The sequence below is a fragment of the Calidris pugnax genome, unplaced genomic scaffold (genome assembly GCF_001431845.1).
Source record: "Calidris pugnax isolate Ruff unplaced genomic scaffold, ASM143184v1 scaffold148, whole genome shotgun sequence".
Lineage (NCBI taxonomy): Eukaryota > Metazoa > Chordata > Aves > Charadriiformes > Scolopacidae > Calidris > Calidris pugnax.
In genome coordinates, this window is record NW_015090926.1 from 2,028,446 (window position 1) to 2,045,472 (window position 17,027).

A 17,027-nucleotide genomic window follows, 5' to 3' on the forward strand; every position below is an offset into this window, starting at 1 on the left:
AAAAAAAAAAAAAAAAAACAAAAAACACGGAAAAGAAAACACAACCACAAAAAAAGTACATTCTGGAAGCACCCTTGCTGCTTTTTAAGAACCATTTCCAAAACTCCCTATGCACTGTACGTGATCACGCACGTATGTCTTAAAAAGAGAGGTAAGTATCTTCTCTCAAACCCTGGAAACAAAGCCACAAATTCTACTGATTCACTACTAAAGAAAGTTTCAAACACAAATCTTTCCAAAGAAATGCTACATTTACCTAATGCAAATGCTATACAGCAGAAACTTGCTGCATATTTACATGTGCAGTATTTTAAACCCTTTAACTCAATAATAAAATGGTGAATACTCAACAACAATTCCAAGACCATCTCTGCTGTACAATAAACCTCTTCACTAAGTTTTCAAAATCCATTTTTATAAGTCAAACACATCAACACTATAATTAAGACAGTACTAAGTGGACACTTTTATCTTAAGATAGGAGCATATATACAGTTTACTTCCTGCTGGAATGAACTTTGGCTTTCCTGTCTTCTCCTGCTGCGCCTCCTCCTCCCCACCAAGCAAAAGAATCCCCTTTCCTTTTCCTAGACCCACTTCCCACACACTGCAAAAAAACTCCTCCCTGTGAAGTGATGACCTCATGCTGCTAGCCCATCTCCTTCTATGGAGCAACTCCGGGCTCGACGCCAGCTCCCTCCGCCTTCAGGCTGACACGGCAACATACCTTCCCTCACCCGCTGCTTCCCAGATGCAAGAAGATGGAGAAGCAGCAGCGAGCGGAGGGGGGAATCCGGGCAGAGAGAAGGGGGTCTCCCCATGGACAACGCGAGACGACCGCCAGACGCTTGCACCAGACTCCTGCCTAGCATAAACCTACTTCCTATCACTAAAGCACCTTTCCTCTCCACCGCACGAAGAACTGAACTCTGAACATTTTTAAGTATGGAAATACAGACTATGTTACCTAACCGCCGTGCAACCCCAACGTAGCTTAATCTTGCTTCCTTGTGTTAAACCTCTCTATTCCAGTGAAGCACATTACCTCTCCCACTGTCTTAATGAAGACGTGTCTTAATTCCCTTTGTATCATTCTACTATAAAATCCTTCCGGCCCTCTCTTCAGCCTGTCTTTACTTTCGAGTGCCTCCTCAGAATGACTTCCTCATCACCACTTTAAACACTGGCAATCCAAATACCAACCAAAGAAGAACCTTCCCTTGAAAGATTCAGTTGTGACATGAAGTTACAGTTGTAGGAAAGCAGGAAAAGATCTTGGTGATGGTTAAAAGAGCTTTTACTCAGTTAAAAAGTGACCTTGTACATATAAGACTTGATCTTCTCCTTCAAAGAGATATCCCCAAGATCAACTATTCTGGGGTTAACATTCTACTGACAATTTGCTTCAACACATTAAAAAGGAAATTGTAAAAGAAGAGAACATACATTTGTATCACCAACAATAATCATTACTCTAACTCAACCTCATATATCCAATTTGCTTTGACTGTGAGTGGATCAGAAGAATGAACGTTCCACCTCCTTGAATCTTCCAAAGACTAGCACATACATGTAATAAACTGTATCAGTCATCTCTTTATTGCATACTATGTAGTAGGTACAATTAACTGAAAATAATACCCAGTTAATTCTTTTGGTCAAAAAGTTTCTGATGTCACCTAGCTTTTTCTTACACTGCAACTTGTTAAAAGAAGCTGCATTAAAACACAGCAGAGCATCAAAGTCACTTTGTGCACATCCATTTACAAAGTGGGGAAAAGTTATGTCAACCACTTGGAAAGCACTGCTGCCTTCTTGCAAACACAAGGCAAGTTGGCGTGTTTAAAAGCAGAACCAAACCCTAGGTGTTCAATAGGATGTGTACTTCCAAGGGTGCATGCTCATGTAAACTCGAACAAAATAGAAACACACTCCAACATGAAAAGGGATGTTAAATGCCCTTATATATATTTGCCCTCCAATACCAAATTTGCGAGCATTTAGGATCCCCGCAGATACCAAACTCACAAAGCATAAAAACACAACTGAAAAAGGCCGGGGCAGTAGCACTAAGAAGGCCCTGTCTATGCAGGCTCTAAATATAACGTGTAAATCAAAAATGTCGCTAAACCGTGTAGCATTGTCACAGGGGCGGGATGGGGGACCCCAACACCCGGGGGCCGCATTTATTGGGGCGGGTTAGGGGGTGTCACACATCACAAAGTTTCCAGCGGCGGCCGGCGCATCCTCCCGTTCTCCATGGCGCAGCGGGGCACCGGCAGGGACCAGGCACGCCGGGCACCGGCGGGGAGAGGCGCCGCAGGCCCCAGCCCGAGTCAGCCCTTCTCCTCCCTCCGCCCCCGCGCCCCACGCAGGGCCCCGCGCCCCCGGCCCGCCAGCAGCCCCGGGGGCGGGGATCCCCTCTCGCCGCCCTGCCTGCCCCGCCGGGGCGGAGCCGCCGCCGGCCGAGAGGCGCCCCTGACGTCTCCCCGTCAGGGAGAGACCGGATGCCGATGCCGCCGCCGCCGCCGCTGCCGCCCCCTCAGAGGAAAGCGCGAGCGCCGCCGGTGCCCGCCCCGCCCCGCCCCGCCCTGCCCTGCCGCAGGTAAATCCCGACGCGGGGCCTACCCGCCCCCCTGCACCGGCTGCCCACTGGGCGGGCGGAACACGGCAAGGGAGGGGAGGGCGGCCGCCCCCCGGCCCCGGGGCCGCTCCCGAGGCGCGGGCACCAGCGGAGGCGGCGGCGCCGCGCACGGCACCTTCCTACCTGACAAGCCGAGCCCCTCCGCCACCGCGGGCGTCACGGCCCCACCAGCGGCACGTGACCAGCGCGGGCCAATCAGCGCCGGGCTCCCCCCTCTCCCGCCCAGCCAATCCGGGCGCTCCCCGCCTCTTCGGGTGACGCGCCGCCGCTGGCGGCCAGTCAGCAAGGGAAGATGGGCCACCGCTGCCGCCCCGCGGCGAGGAAGGAGGCCGCGATTGGGTGGGAGCCGTGGCGCTCCGGGGAGGAGGGCGGGGCTGCCCCGCCCCGCCCCGCCCCCGGCGCGCCGTGCGTCCGTTTCCTAGCAACCATTTTCCTCACAACGTCCTGTTCTAAAAGACACGCCCTGAAATGCCTTGGGTTTGGGGAGAATGGGCACAGGAGCTTAGATTCAAGGTTTAATATCGGGCAAGGCACATTTGTGTAATTGCGGCACTGCGGTACAATGTACACCGGGTTTTAAAGTATTTGTGTCATTTCTGTGCCGTTTATTACTTGATCAAAGAAATGCAAAAGACTAAAACATGGCAAATCCATAGAAAATAAGTCCCGGGCATCACAGTTTATGGAGAGACAGACGAGGAGTCTGGTGTTTTGTTAGCTCGCCAACACAGCGTCAGGAAGAGGTAACAAGCAGCACAAAAGAAGAAAAGATGAAAAAAGGAACATCAGATAAAGAAAGAAAAAAGAAAACAAGAAAAAAAAAAGCGGGGGGGAGCTGTTATTGTGACACTAACTTCACAGGTTTAGGGAAAATTTGTGGATATTAAAGTGTTGTATATTGCTTTATGTGTGAGCCGATGCAGACAGGACACAGGAACAACCACAAAACCACGGATTAAGGGCAAAGAACAATTTAATGTCAATACCTCAATACTGGAATGGGGAACCTCTGAAGCAGCACCCAGGCAGGGGCAGGCAAGCAGGGGACGCAGGCACCATAGAACGAGAGTTCTAATTAGCAAGAGAGTCCTCGTTAGCAAGGGAGTGGGGGAGCGAGGGAGCTCCCACTTGCTGTTTGGGGCTGTATTTCAAGGATTCAGGCAGGCAGAGCTTTCCACTGTGCTTTGATCTCTTCATCAGCAGGGCAGGAATCTCAGGCGTGTTTGATAAGGTGCCCTGAGTCCCTCCCAGGCCTATGTTATCCAAGTGCAGATGTTCTACTTGTTGAGCACACAAAACTAAGCAACATTTAGTGTAATATATGCGTTTTCCAGCACCCCACATGCGAGTCACTTGAGCGTGTTTACAGTCCTCCTCGCCAATCTTCCGTTACTTTCCCACCCTTTTGCAACAGATTGTGTTTAAAACAAATGAAAAATTAATTTTAATTAAGTGGCAATAACAAAGTCTGATACCACAATGCATTTCACGCATGCAGAAGAACATAAGAACTCCATAGCGGGTTAGATTAGAGTTACAGACAAATATCCTTTCTCAAGGGGTTGCCAGTTGCTGGCATTTAGGAAGGAGTCTAAAAAACAGGATGTGCGCAGAGCAATCATATTCCAATCCACAGCTTCTTAAGCCAGAATTTTCTTTTAAACCAGACTGTTTAAAAAGCACTGGTGAAACTTTGCTGGGTGCAGTTTTTTATCCCTGTTTAAGCCATTTATGCCTTTTTCTTCCAAAACATCATATAGAAATAATTTCCTCTATTTACCTGTTTATTGAATGAGAAAGAATTACTTTTTTCTGTACCTCATCCATATGTAACTCAAGGCAAGTTGAGACCTATATACAATTAGAAGTAAGTTTGCATAATACTCATGCACAACAGAGAGAAAACTCAAAAGCTTTTTAATTGGGGTAGAAAATGGGGTTTTAAGATGTAATTTACATTTGGATACTTTTCAACAATGTGGTATTTGGGGTTAAAATATTAATTTAGATGTAAATACTGAATTCAGTGTAAGAAATCATCAATGGCAAGGTTTTATGGAAAATGCAAGTGCACTGATTCAGTCTTGATTCAACTATATTCAAACATAGCCTATTTAACTGGGCAGATATCTTGTCAGTCAAGCTGCTCACATGCCTGAAGAAGATCTTTTATGATTATGTCTACGGTATGGTAATCTAGCTGGCATTGAGGCCCTTGAACATGATGAAAACTGGTAGACAGTGGTATGAGGGTAGAAAAATCTCTCCTCATTAGTTTTCTGATTAGAAATTTTTAAACTTTGCTGAAGAATCTGTTTGACTTCTGAAGAATAGATTCCTTGTTCTTTTGTATAGTAAGTTTTTTTCCAAATCTTTCAGAAACTTGTTAAATAAAGATGAGAAAAGTTGGTCTGTACTGTAGTCACTGCAGTGCAAACTATTCTTAAATCAAATTGTTAATTTTATTTAGAAAGTGCAATTATTAATTGAATATGAAAAGCTTTAAAAGTATATTAGCACTTGCAACCGAAAGCCAATTTAACAACTTTATTTGTACCAGGCTGCAGATGCTAATACTTTTCTCTCTTCCCTATCCCAGTCTTCTGGTTCTGCACACATTCCTCCACTCAGCCTCATACGTGATTTCCTCTGCCTGACCCAGGGCACACCGTCTAACTCCAGAAGTGGAAAAGCCGAGTCCTAAAAGTACCCAAAGGAGACAAAAAGGATCAAGAAAATTAATGTGGTTTTGCTCCAGTACATTCTGCCAATCCATGGACATGTTTTCTTCCAGCCTCTCCTTTTTGCTCCTACATGTTAAATCCTACACATTAAATCTACAGCTTCATGCTAAACCAAAGCTAATCAACATCACTACTTTAAACCTGCTGGTTTGGACAACAATGGTGTTGAATCATTGTCTCAGATCTTATTGCAAAATTGCCTCTCCAGAAACTCGGCAAGCACCTGGACACATGCCGAGTTCTGTGGTACGACACCTCAACACCTACCAGGCAAAGCGTTTTATGCCTCAACCAGCTGAAGCTATAGCAGCTGTCTAGTAAAAATACCCCAAAAAATCAGTTTAGTGTCCTGGGTCTGTCTTCTCATGTGACTCATGTCTTGTAAGCTGGTATTTCAATTTCTGCTGGGTTCCCAACTACCAGAGAATTTTCAGTCTTTCTATCATTTTCTATGTGCCACCACTGGGACCCTAGAAATAGCAGAGGGTTTGCTCCTTAAATAGCAAAACTCTTGTCTAGTTCAGTTAAGCTCTAGGTTTCAAGAATCGTTTTCTTTTTGTTCTTCTGTTTGCTGCAACTCTTCTTCTACACTGCCAGTCTATAATTTTGTTAGGACATTTTCCTAATTTTGAATGCTTCTTTTCTACCCTTATCTGATTTCTTTGCTTATGGCTCATTGCCTAAAATTCCTGGATGTGACATGCAAGTTATCTGCTCCATGCTGCTGATACTCATGTTGAAAAACCTTAACATTATTCTTAGGGGACAAATACTGTAGCATTATATTACTTCAAGAATGATAACAACTTTAAATTAAATTACACGCCTGGAGGGGAAATATAAATGTAAGAAAGAGAGAGACGAAAAGTTCCTCATTATCACTCCTTCAAAATGCTAGAGTAAAACGGATTGCAAAATCCAACATAAAAAAAATCTCCTGGATATACTAGAGAATTCTATTATACACAAGTCAGTAATACAGAGAAGTTATTATAGAGGTATACTCAGAATAAAAGATTGCAAGGAGATGTCTATGAGGGATAAAAATAACAAATTGAGAAAAAAGTCCCCAGTAATCTCAGGCTTTTGACCAACAATATGTTTCTTTGATTCTTAACATGGGTATATTAATTCCTTCCTGTTGAGTCAGATTTGCTGCAGTTCTTTGATGAGTTAGGCATGAATATCTTTTTCTGAACTATTGTACATCTTTGGGAAAAAATGCAGTGTACCATTTTACTCATTCTTTTCCTATTTACTATCACTACTATTGTAAAGAAATAGTGTAAAGACACTAAAAAGTCTAAATAACTACACAAACTCAGTATTAAAACACTGGAGGTTTTGTGTCAGAAACAGAATACTGTTACTACCGCTATTATGAAAATCATTCTGGTTCTTCATTATCTATCTGATTCTGTCTATTATCTAGGTAATAACACCATAAAACTCAGGCATGTTAAAGCAATGAAATAAAGAGCATGTGAATACAGATCTGAGGGAACAGCTGAACTCTCTCTTAACCTCTGCCATAGACATTCTACTTAGGGAAAGCACTCTCTGCCTCAGTATTTCTATCTATAACTAGCAACATCAATAGCTTCCTTGAGGGATGTTAGAAGGCCTATATTGTTAATATTTATACAGCATTTTCAAATTTTTGTATGGAAAATGTTAAAAAATGCAAACAATACTATGCAGAATAAGAAAATTTTAGTTGTTCTATTATTGGCTATGGAAATCCAATTTTCATATAATTTTTACAGATTTTCATTTTTACTTGCTATTTTTCTCTTCTCTACTCTTCTTTTTCTCCCACCCCCATTTTGTACTTCATATTTTGAATTTCAATGTCTGTTGCTATGACAACACCATGATCTGACTAGTGCTGTGTTCAGACCCTTTTCAAATCTACGTTTTGCTGTTTAAAAACTGCACATTTTGTGCTTAAAGTGCCTGGAGATTTCCTTAGAATAACCTGATGGGGTTTTCCCAATCATAAGGTGAGGTGCAAATAAGCATTCCCAAATTCTAGCACCTGCCATTTCTTTTCTATCCCTGTATACATTACTTTGAAAAATTGCCTCTCTAGGGTATGATGGCTAAATAAAAGATGGTGGGATTAACAGAAGGAAGCATATTTGTCAGTCTTTCCATATATAAATATATATTTATATATATGCACATACATATATGTGTATACATATACAAATAGGCAGGTGCATGTACATGTTGCACATACACAGTTTGTTTCTCAGCTCTGTGCAAGCTGGAATCTGGCCCAGAACTTCTTAGAAAAGTAAAAGAAGCCAGTAAGTTCTGATTAATTTTAAAATAATGAATTTAAACTCAGCAGACATAAGGAAAGATTACTAATGATGTGAGGGAATTCAAGTCATGGTTTCATAGAATCATAGAATTGTCTTGGTTAGAAGGGACCTTTAAGATCATCAAGTCCAACCATTGACCTTACACTGCCAAAACCACCACTAAACCATGACCCTGAACACCACATCTATCCATCTTTTAAATACCTCCAGAGATGGCAATTCCACCACTTCCCTGGGCAGCCTATTCCAATGTTTGATAACCCATTCAGTGAAGAAATTTTTCCTAATATCCAATCTAAACCTCCTCTGGCGCAACTGGAAGCCATTTCCTCTTGTCCTATTGCTTTTCATTCTTAAAGGAGGGACTGATCCTTGCAAATGCCTGAATATTAAAAACAAGCTTATAATGGAGAAGACACTCATAATCCAAAGCTAAGGACAAGCATTCGAATCTCTGATTTCCTAAGAGTATTTAAATTCCTGATAAATTTACTTCTGTTATAATTAATTAGTCATAGGGTACAACTTTATAGGTGGTTATAGATGCACTGCTCAGGTACTGAAACAGACTCACTGTAATTGAAGTGTGGGATCTGAATGACTTACTGCATCAACTTGTGATAAGGGAGGGGATGGAAGTCCCATAGAAAAGTTTCTGAGCACTTAGTCCAATTTCAAAAACTATTACAGACTTTATGCAAAGTCATTAGAAACACTGAGCTGCCATTCCTAATATGACAAGCCCCAGTTTTATCCTACGCATCAGATGGCATTATAGACTGACATACGGTTTTCATTTTCCTGCCTCTAGCTCTATGGCGCAAGCATTGCTAATCCACAATATTACACTCCCAACTAGTAAAAAAAGTGCAATCTTCTGTGAAAATTTGTTTCAAATTCGCCTTTAGTTGCTGACTGAAGAGCTACTTATTACTCTTCAGCCTGAGGAATGATAATGTCTCAGCTAAATGTCTCTCTCTGAAAGTCACAGCATTAATGTCTTGCTGCTTACTTACCTGAATTGGAGAAAGGTGTGAATGTTTACTATTCACACAATACTGAAGCCACTTTAAAAGAGTTCAGCAGTGTTAAGGCAAATTAATTTTCCATCTGCAAGAAGGTGTGACAGCTGTATGTTGGTGTACTTCAGTAAAAGCACACTGAGCTTTCTGCTGGTATTTTCTCTCAGACTGTAGATTCACGGTGTGAAATCTTTGGATACCCCAAGTCTGTATTGCTCCCTTTGCCACCCTTCCACTACCACATATTCCCCTCCTCAGTCTTCAGCATGTCATTCCCTCACTGATGATCCCAGAAGTGTTTGTGGAACTGTTCTGCAAAGTAGATAAGGGAGATGACCCAGTTTAATAGTCTTGCTATTGCTTTTAAATATACATAATGCCTTTATAGAAGTCTCGTTATGCTTTTTTAAACCATAGGTGTTCCCTTTCTGATTAACACCACAGACAGACAATTATAGTTAGGCCAGCACAACTCAGCCAAGAAGGCTAGGTATAAGCAGTCTGGGATAGGGGATTAGTGTGGCAATACCTCAGTCTACTATTACCACTAAAGAGTACAAATACTGAAGCAGCAGGCTTCTTGGTGCCATCATACTAGCCCTCCAAGCCTGGGAGAGGAAATTCACCTCTTTTCAGCATATTTGGTTACTGCATTATCTGCCCTGAGGAGAAGACAATAGTGTAATCCACATGCTGAGCCACTTTGTATTCTTAGATAAATCACGGCCTTCACTGTGCATACATTTGTATGAAACAGTTGTCAGGGCATTTAAAAAAAAAACAAACCGCCTTGAGGACAAATTCCAGCTTAAAGTATTCCTGCCTCTCTCCTACAATTCCTTCTCCCATACTGCAATATGCTACTACTCTAGGTTGTGCTGACACAACTATTGATAGGATTACATCGTGAACAAAACTGATAAGCCTAAATAAAATCCTGCAAACAAACAAAAAAATCTTTAAGACAGGACTTGTTAATCCATGACCTAGAAGTTGATCCCTTGCCTTGAGACATCAGCATGTTTTTCAGAACAGGTTGATGATTTAATCCATCTGAGCAGGTTATGATTATACCTACTGAAGGACAGTAGTCTTTTGAAAATGTAAGCAGCAGCAGAAGATAAAGGTCAGCATCTTGATTAACTTGAAAATCCCCAAGAAGACAGACAGGAAACAGAAGGGAGAGTTTATAATATTGCATATTTCTTGGGTGTTCTTCCTTTAAAGAAAAACTTTTAGGATGAAGAGTGTGTATAAATTGGTATCCGCAGCACCATAGCTGGTTAAGTGACTTGACATCTTTATAGGAAAATGATGAAGTGAGGTGTTTTTTGGAGCTAGTGCACCACCAGGTGTAACTCTTCCTCTAAATCTCTCCCTAGATCTAACAAACAAGTTTCACACACCTGGTTTCTGGAATTAGATTACTCTACCTTTTATTTTAACCTTTGTCTGGTGCCAAGGGTAATTTCAGTAATAAAGTCTGTATAAATCTTTGCCTTACATTCTCATTTTTCATACTTCAGAGGGTTTTTTTCTGAGCGGGGTTTAAGTTGCCCCGTATTTTAATATTTTGGTTTTGCTACCTAAATAGAGCTCAAGTAAAGAGTCAGAGTATTGTTGTTTCCCTTATGTCAAGAACATCTTATTAAAATCCCTTATGAAAAGACTTTCATAACAGAACTGTCCTGTCTGGTAATATTTTTCAGTCCCTATTAGTAAGAGTAGCTGGAGAAACACCATGTCATTGCAAACTACCAAGCAGGAGAATTTAGAAAGATACAACACTTGAGTTCCCAAGGGAAAAAATGTCAATTTAGTCATTATTTACTTTGAAGCTTTTATGGAGAGACACAGGAACTTTCTTTAGAAGGTCTCTTAAACTGCATTTCTTCTTATCAGAAACAGTTTTAGATTTCTGGAGCTCAGTCCCCTGGGATACTTTACACTTCATTACATTTCTTGAAACAGAGTGTATTTCACAACTAAAATTGTCTTTTAGGTATTACACAGCCCAAAAATGGTGTGCAAAGAGCTACCTGCCACACATTTTCTGTCTTTCAGAGTCCATCCCAGACCTCTTCCAACTATATAAAGGCTGGCTCACACATCCTGGCCTAGAAAGACCAGCTAGTAAACTCTGTGAATAAACATACATACATTAACAAGTAGATTCTCTCAGAAAGTGAATTGGGGAAGGAGGGGCGGGAGGGGATGGTTGAAGAGAGAGAAGGGATCTCAGATTTTAACACAAACCCTTCACAGAGTCACAGAATTGCTGGAAGGGACCTTTGGAGATCATCTTGTCCAACCCCCCCAGCCAAAGCGGGTTCACCTAGAGCAGGTTGGACATGAATGCATCTAGATGTGTTTTGAGTATCTCCAGAGAAAGACTCCACAACCTCTCTGGGCAGCCTGTTCCAGTGCTCTGGCATCCTCAAAGTAAAGAAGCTTTTCTTCATGTTGAGATGGAATTTCCTGTGTTGTAGCTTTTGTCCATTGCCCCTTGTCCTGTCACTGGGCACCACTGAGAAGAGCCTGACCCCATCCTCTTGACACCTGCTCTTTACATATTCATAAGCATTGGTACCTCCCCTCTCAGTTGTCTCTTCTGCAGACCAAACAGACACAGGTCTCTCAGCCTTTCCTCATAGGAGAGGCACTCCATTCCCCTGATCGTTGTTGTAGCCCTCCACTGGACCCTCTCCTTGAATTGTGGGGCCCAGAACTGGACACAACACAGTGCTACTACTGCTACATGCTATTAGTAAAATTACAGCAAGTTGATTATCTCATAGCCCTGGAAATTAAGCTGGTGCTTCCTAGAATATCTAACATGTTGTGCCACTGGACATCCAATGAGTACTTAGCAGATTGTACCTCGTTTATACAGTTTAGATAGCCCCTGGCAGGCCTACACAATCTTTTAAGGGTGAGTGCATACACACACGTTTTCATGAGACCTTTGGTCCGTGAATCACACTGAAACCAGCAGTAGCATTTGTAAGCAGGAGTTTTATGCAACAGTGATCATTATTCCACGTAGCGGGAAGCTTTTTCTGTAAGGTACTGATACCCTGCATATTTAAGCCAATGTATATCGACATCGATGGAGTGGGAGCACATCCGACAGCCAACACTATGAATTCCACAGCTTGCAGCAATATACACCAAATGAAAAACAGGCAGATATCCATCTTCCAGCTTTGAACACCTGCAGGTGAAGCCGTAACGAATTGATTAGTGGTTTTTACTTTTTTGCCCTTGTCTAATCAGCTACAGTAAATCAATTGTGCCCCCTAGAATCCAGAGCAGGATAAGACAGGCTTCTGACTTGATTCAATGTCATTATTCAAATAATGAAGTCAGCAAAGGATATTTTAAAGGAAAAGTTTATCAAAATAGTTTGCTTTGTTTCATAAATGTTCACTCCTTATTCATATTGTATGTAATCATAAATAGTGTTTCTCGTAAAACATGGGATTTTTCCCCCCTCTAATTGATGTTCTAGTATTATGTTGATACCATTTAAGTAGAAACTGCACTAAAATTGTTGATGTAAATGCAGAGAATAAAATGCATGTAGCTTCTCAGCATTCCTCACTTACTGTTAAATATCAAATTACAGAATTTGCTTGGCTAGTTTATATTCAATATCTGGAACAGTGTTAGTGCTTAGCTAAAAAATAATCTTTTTCAACTGTAGGAAATATTGTTTTGATCTGATTTATTATGATCCTTTTAGATAATTGGGCTAGCACATTTAAAGACACATTCTGTTTGTTTCATTTAAATTTCCTTTTATATAAAATATAAATGCAACATGGTGCCTAACCTCAAAAAGAGTGAAATGTAGTAAGACTGATCTTTCTGAGTTATGGTGAGTTTACTTATTACGGAACACTAAAAGGATCTTAAAATAAAGTTTGCAACACAAGATTTCCAATGGCATGTTTTCTGTAAATTACCCATTTTTTAAGTTTAAACCCATTACACCTTGTTCTGTCACTACAGGCCCTAATAAAAAGTCAGTCCCCATTTTTCTCAGAGGCCCCTTATAAGTACTGAAAGGCCACAATAAGGTGTCCTCAGAGACTATTCTTCGCCAGGCTGAACAACCCCAACTCCTACCATTTTTGTGGCCCTCCTCTGGACCCACTCTAACTGGTTCATGTCTTTCTTGTACTGAGGACTCCAGAGCTGGATGCAGTACTCCAGGTGAGGTCTCATCAGAGTGGAGTAGAGGGACAAAGTCACCTCCCTCAACCTGCTAGCCATGCTTCTTTTGATACAGCCCAGCATGCAGTTGGCTTTCTGGGCTGCAAGCACACGTTGCTGGCTCATGTCCAGCTTTCCATCCAGCAGTACCTCCAATTCCTTCTCCTCAGGGCCACTGTCAATCCCTTCATCCCCCAGCTTGTATTGATACTGGGGGTTTGCCCAACCCATGCACAGGACCTTATACTTGGCCTTCTTGAACCTCATGAGGTTCACGTGGGCCCACTTCTCAAGCTTGCTCATCCCTCTGGATGGCATCCCATCCTTCAGGGGTGTCAGCTGCTTGGTGTCGTCTCAGCTTGGTGTTATCTGCAAACTTGCTGAGGGTGCTCTTGATCCCACTACCTATGTCATAGATGAAGATGTGAAACAGTACTGGCTCTGGTCCTGGTTCATTAGAGTACTTGATGTGGCAACTTTAATGAATTTATTTTAAGATAGGTGTATGTATGCAAGTAAACAAAATTTTACTGAGTTCACTAAGTTCTTCGCTTCCCTGCAATCCTGTTTTTCATGCAGAATAGAAATAATTTTGTAACTTTAGATATAAGCAGGAGTAGCTGTGTCTTTTCTGGGTTTTTTCCCCACTCTTTAAAACAATAGCAGTATCTAAAAATGTTTCTCACATTCATCTTGAAATGCTATATGAATATTTAATAGTCCAGTTTCAAATCTGCTTATGGCCAGCTGTTACAGGATGGCACTACAGAGAATCTGGTATAACTTTGCTGTAAGCTACAGAGTCATATCCATCCCTAAATCTAAATTCACCTGATAGCTTAGAGATGTAGCTATGTCAAATCCGGGAATAAATCCTTCATTGCCTTTATCCTGAATCTCATCACTTACTTCTCACAAATTGGCTTCCAAAGAGAATGGATATTCAGTCTCACTGGTGAGCAAGCTGAAAAGTTCATTTTAACAGAGTAGAATCTGATTCCAGAAGTCTTTCTCATGCTACATCTGAGGGAATGAAGTTTGCAGTTACGAATTAGTTAGTCCATTCTTGCATATGGTTCTTTCTAAACAAAATAAACAGTTGATTTACACATAGCAGTAACGCTTCAAGAAAAGAAGTGAAGAATTTGCAGAGGTGTATTCAAAATTGTGAAGAATATCTGCTTTTAATAAGCATTCACGATTTGAAACTGGTTAGTATGGTTTTAAATACTGAAATGTCTTGAAAAAGTTTTGGGGATCCTTTAATGACAATAAGCTGTCAGGCCAAATTGTTGTGCCCCATTTTAAAAATCATACCCTGCGGCAGTATGCCCCTTTGACTTTTGCACTAGAGCATAGAAATATATTACAGACAAAATGTCACTTTCAAAATCTTTGATACAATTTCATTTCATACTCATCTTATTCCTCTTATCCCTGAAGATAAGAAGAACTCTTCTTGTTTCTCACACAGCCAATTCCAGCAAGGAATATCATATTCTGATACAAAAGAAGAGTATTTTAAATTAAATTGGAAATGTAAGGAAGAACAAAGAATTAATAAGTGTCAATGATACAAAGTATTTTCCTGCTGTAATTTATTTGCTGTTTGGCCACGCAGGCTGGTGCCCTGATGGCATAACATACCCAGAACTATGCTAGGGTTTTTTTGCTGATATAGCTTTTCCAGCCACTGACATATCATGAAAGTATCATTCTATGGAAATCTCTTTTCTGCACTTAACTGGATTTTTTTACCTTTTGCTTTGCTGCTTCCAAGCTTGATATTTGTACTAAATGCTCACCGATTATTTTATTTTGCTTGCGCTCTAGTGATATTATTAGTTGACTGTTTTTCTGTAACTAACAGTATTTTAAGATGACTAGAGGATTTTTAGATTTCCTGTTACCCCTGTATTTGTTTGGGGTTTTTTTTTTAAAGAAAGTGCTTTTCATCCATTGTTATCAGAATTTGTATTGGTTTTCTAGATGTGTGTTTGCAAAATATGTATTTCTTTGATTGATAAATTCAGGACAATATACCTCATGTTACACTTCAGAAATCAAATTATGGAATTTTTCCTTGGATACCACCTGTTATCTGACAAATTTAAGTAACTGCCCTTGTTGGTCTCTATGAAGCAATGCATCCTATTGGAATAAACATATAATCGGTGCACAGTTCCACGGAACCATCATATGAATGAGCTGCTGTGTCTTCTGACAGCTTTTGTAAGCATTAGAAATGTTTGGAAGAAATTGTGCTATGAAACATATTATGTATGTCCTGTTTCACCAGTGTAAAATGCTTAGTCTTGTAACCTGCTGTACAAGAACCTCCCATATAGGAATTCTAACCAAGCAATTTTATATCTATCTTAAAATTATGTATTTAAAAAAAAAAAAGTGAGTATCATTGCTCTACGTTTCACACAATCAAACTACAACTTTGAAGAATTGCTCAAATGTACTAGTAGACAAGAGGACTGAGTTATATGAAGTAATTTTGATTTTATTCAGGACTAGAGAAACAAGGGCACTGGCACTCTGAACTTCCCCCTCCTATTTCATTTGACCTGCTGTTCAGATTTTTTGAGGTGAGAGTAAATATCTGGCATTGTGCCTCTTCGTGCTTGTTCCCTCTGTTAAGGCTGCTTCAACAGTTTGGCGAGGTGATACAGACTCTACAAGCCTAGACTCAGCAACTTAGACTTCTTTGTTTCATGGTAGTTATTTACTGCTTGCTAAACAGGGCTAGGATACTAAGGCTTATAAATTCATAGTAGATTCGAATTTTTAAAATTGGCTTTCCATTAAAAATCTAATAAAACCAGAGTTAAAAATTGGGTCTGTACATGGTGAGTTGCCTGTTTTTGAGACTCATATCTATGAATTCTTCAATTTTGAAGGAACACAAGGTTTCAGCAAAACTTGATCTCCTGATATTTATACACACATTAAGGAGGATTAATGAAATCATCCTTAAGAAGGTGAAAGAAAGCTAAGAATGCTGCATCACATTGTAACAGGCTGCCCAGAGGAGTGCTTGAGTCAACATTTAAAAGACAGGTGGGCATTGTGCTTAGGGTTGTGCTTTAGAGGTGATTTTGGCAGTGCTAGATTAATGGTTGGACTCAATGGTCTTAAAAGTCCCTTCCAATCTAGATGATTCTATGATTTAGACAAGCAATTTAACTTCTAATATTCCATTCTTTTGTCTTGAAACCTGCTCTATACCTCATCACGATGGCTTTTTTGTTTGGCAAGTGGGCTTATTCATCATTTCGAAAAAGCCAGTAATTTCAACCAGCAGGAGAGTGAGATTTAGGTGCAAAAGAGAAATTGACAGAATATCTGTCCAGATGTCTTATTCATTGTTTTCCAGATAGCAGAATATACAGAACAATGAAGCTTGTGGCCTAAAACCCACAACAATTGGCATTATACTAGAAATTAAGTTTCTGCTGAGTTCTCTTGAACCTCCACTACCCCTTTACCCAAGGTGAAAAATCAGATCTGAATAGTTGCTACAGAATCATATTTAAAAGGATAAAGCCTTTTGTTACACTTAACTGACCAAGAGAGATTCCTGAAGAATTCAGACATGCTGAAGCTCATCCATTGTGTGTGGTAACTTCCTGAAGCTTCCTAGCAAACGTCTGCCACTGGCTGAAATTTCTGTCTGCTTCTCTAGAGCATTTAAATTTATCTAGAACAGAGGATTTTCAAAGTTCTTTGGAAATCTAAAACCCATTGCAGGACAACAAAGAAAAACTATGAGAACTTCCAACTCTCTTATGGTAATTGGTGCCTTGAACACTAAATGACATGCTGTATACTGTCACATGGTGTCTTCTTAGACCCATTTGTTTGTACTTGGTGTGGATGATGAGTTCAGACAATTCATCATTTGGTTCCACACAGATTCTTTCTTCTATCAAGCCTTAAAATTACAGCTGATCTTATGCCTGTCTCACTTCTGGAAGGGTGCCCAGTGATTCAGGTAGAGTTATTATGCTGTCTTATATTAGGTATACTGCTTGATATCTTTCAAAAATGAAACATTTCT

At 40.6% G+C, this 17,027-nt stretch overlaps 2 protein-coding genes across 2 annotated transcripts in view; one reads left to right on the top strand and one right to left on the bottom strand.

Moving 5' to 3' along the window:
- FER (fer (fps/fes related) tyrosine kinase) overlaps positions 1–2,807 on the bottom strand; it is a 178,899-nt gene extending 176,092 nt beyond the window's left edge. Inside the window, exon 1 of the mRNA XM_014951487.1 lies at positions 2,768–2,807. The gene's annotated coding sequence lies outside the window, so the exon portion shown is untranslated. The remainder of the gene's footprint in view (positions 1–2,767) is intronic.
- Positions 2,260–17,027, top strand: part of FBXL17 (F-box and leucine-rich repeat protein 17) — a 371,620-nt gene continuing 356,852 nt past the window's right edge. The window contains exon 1 of the mRNA XM_014951456.1: positions 2,260–2,983. Within this exon, the coding sequence (XP_014806942.1) occupies positions 2,260–2,983 (724 nt within the window). The remainder of the gene's footprint in view (positions 2,984–17,027) is intronic.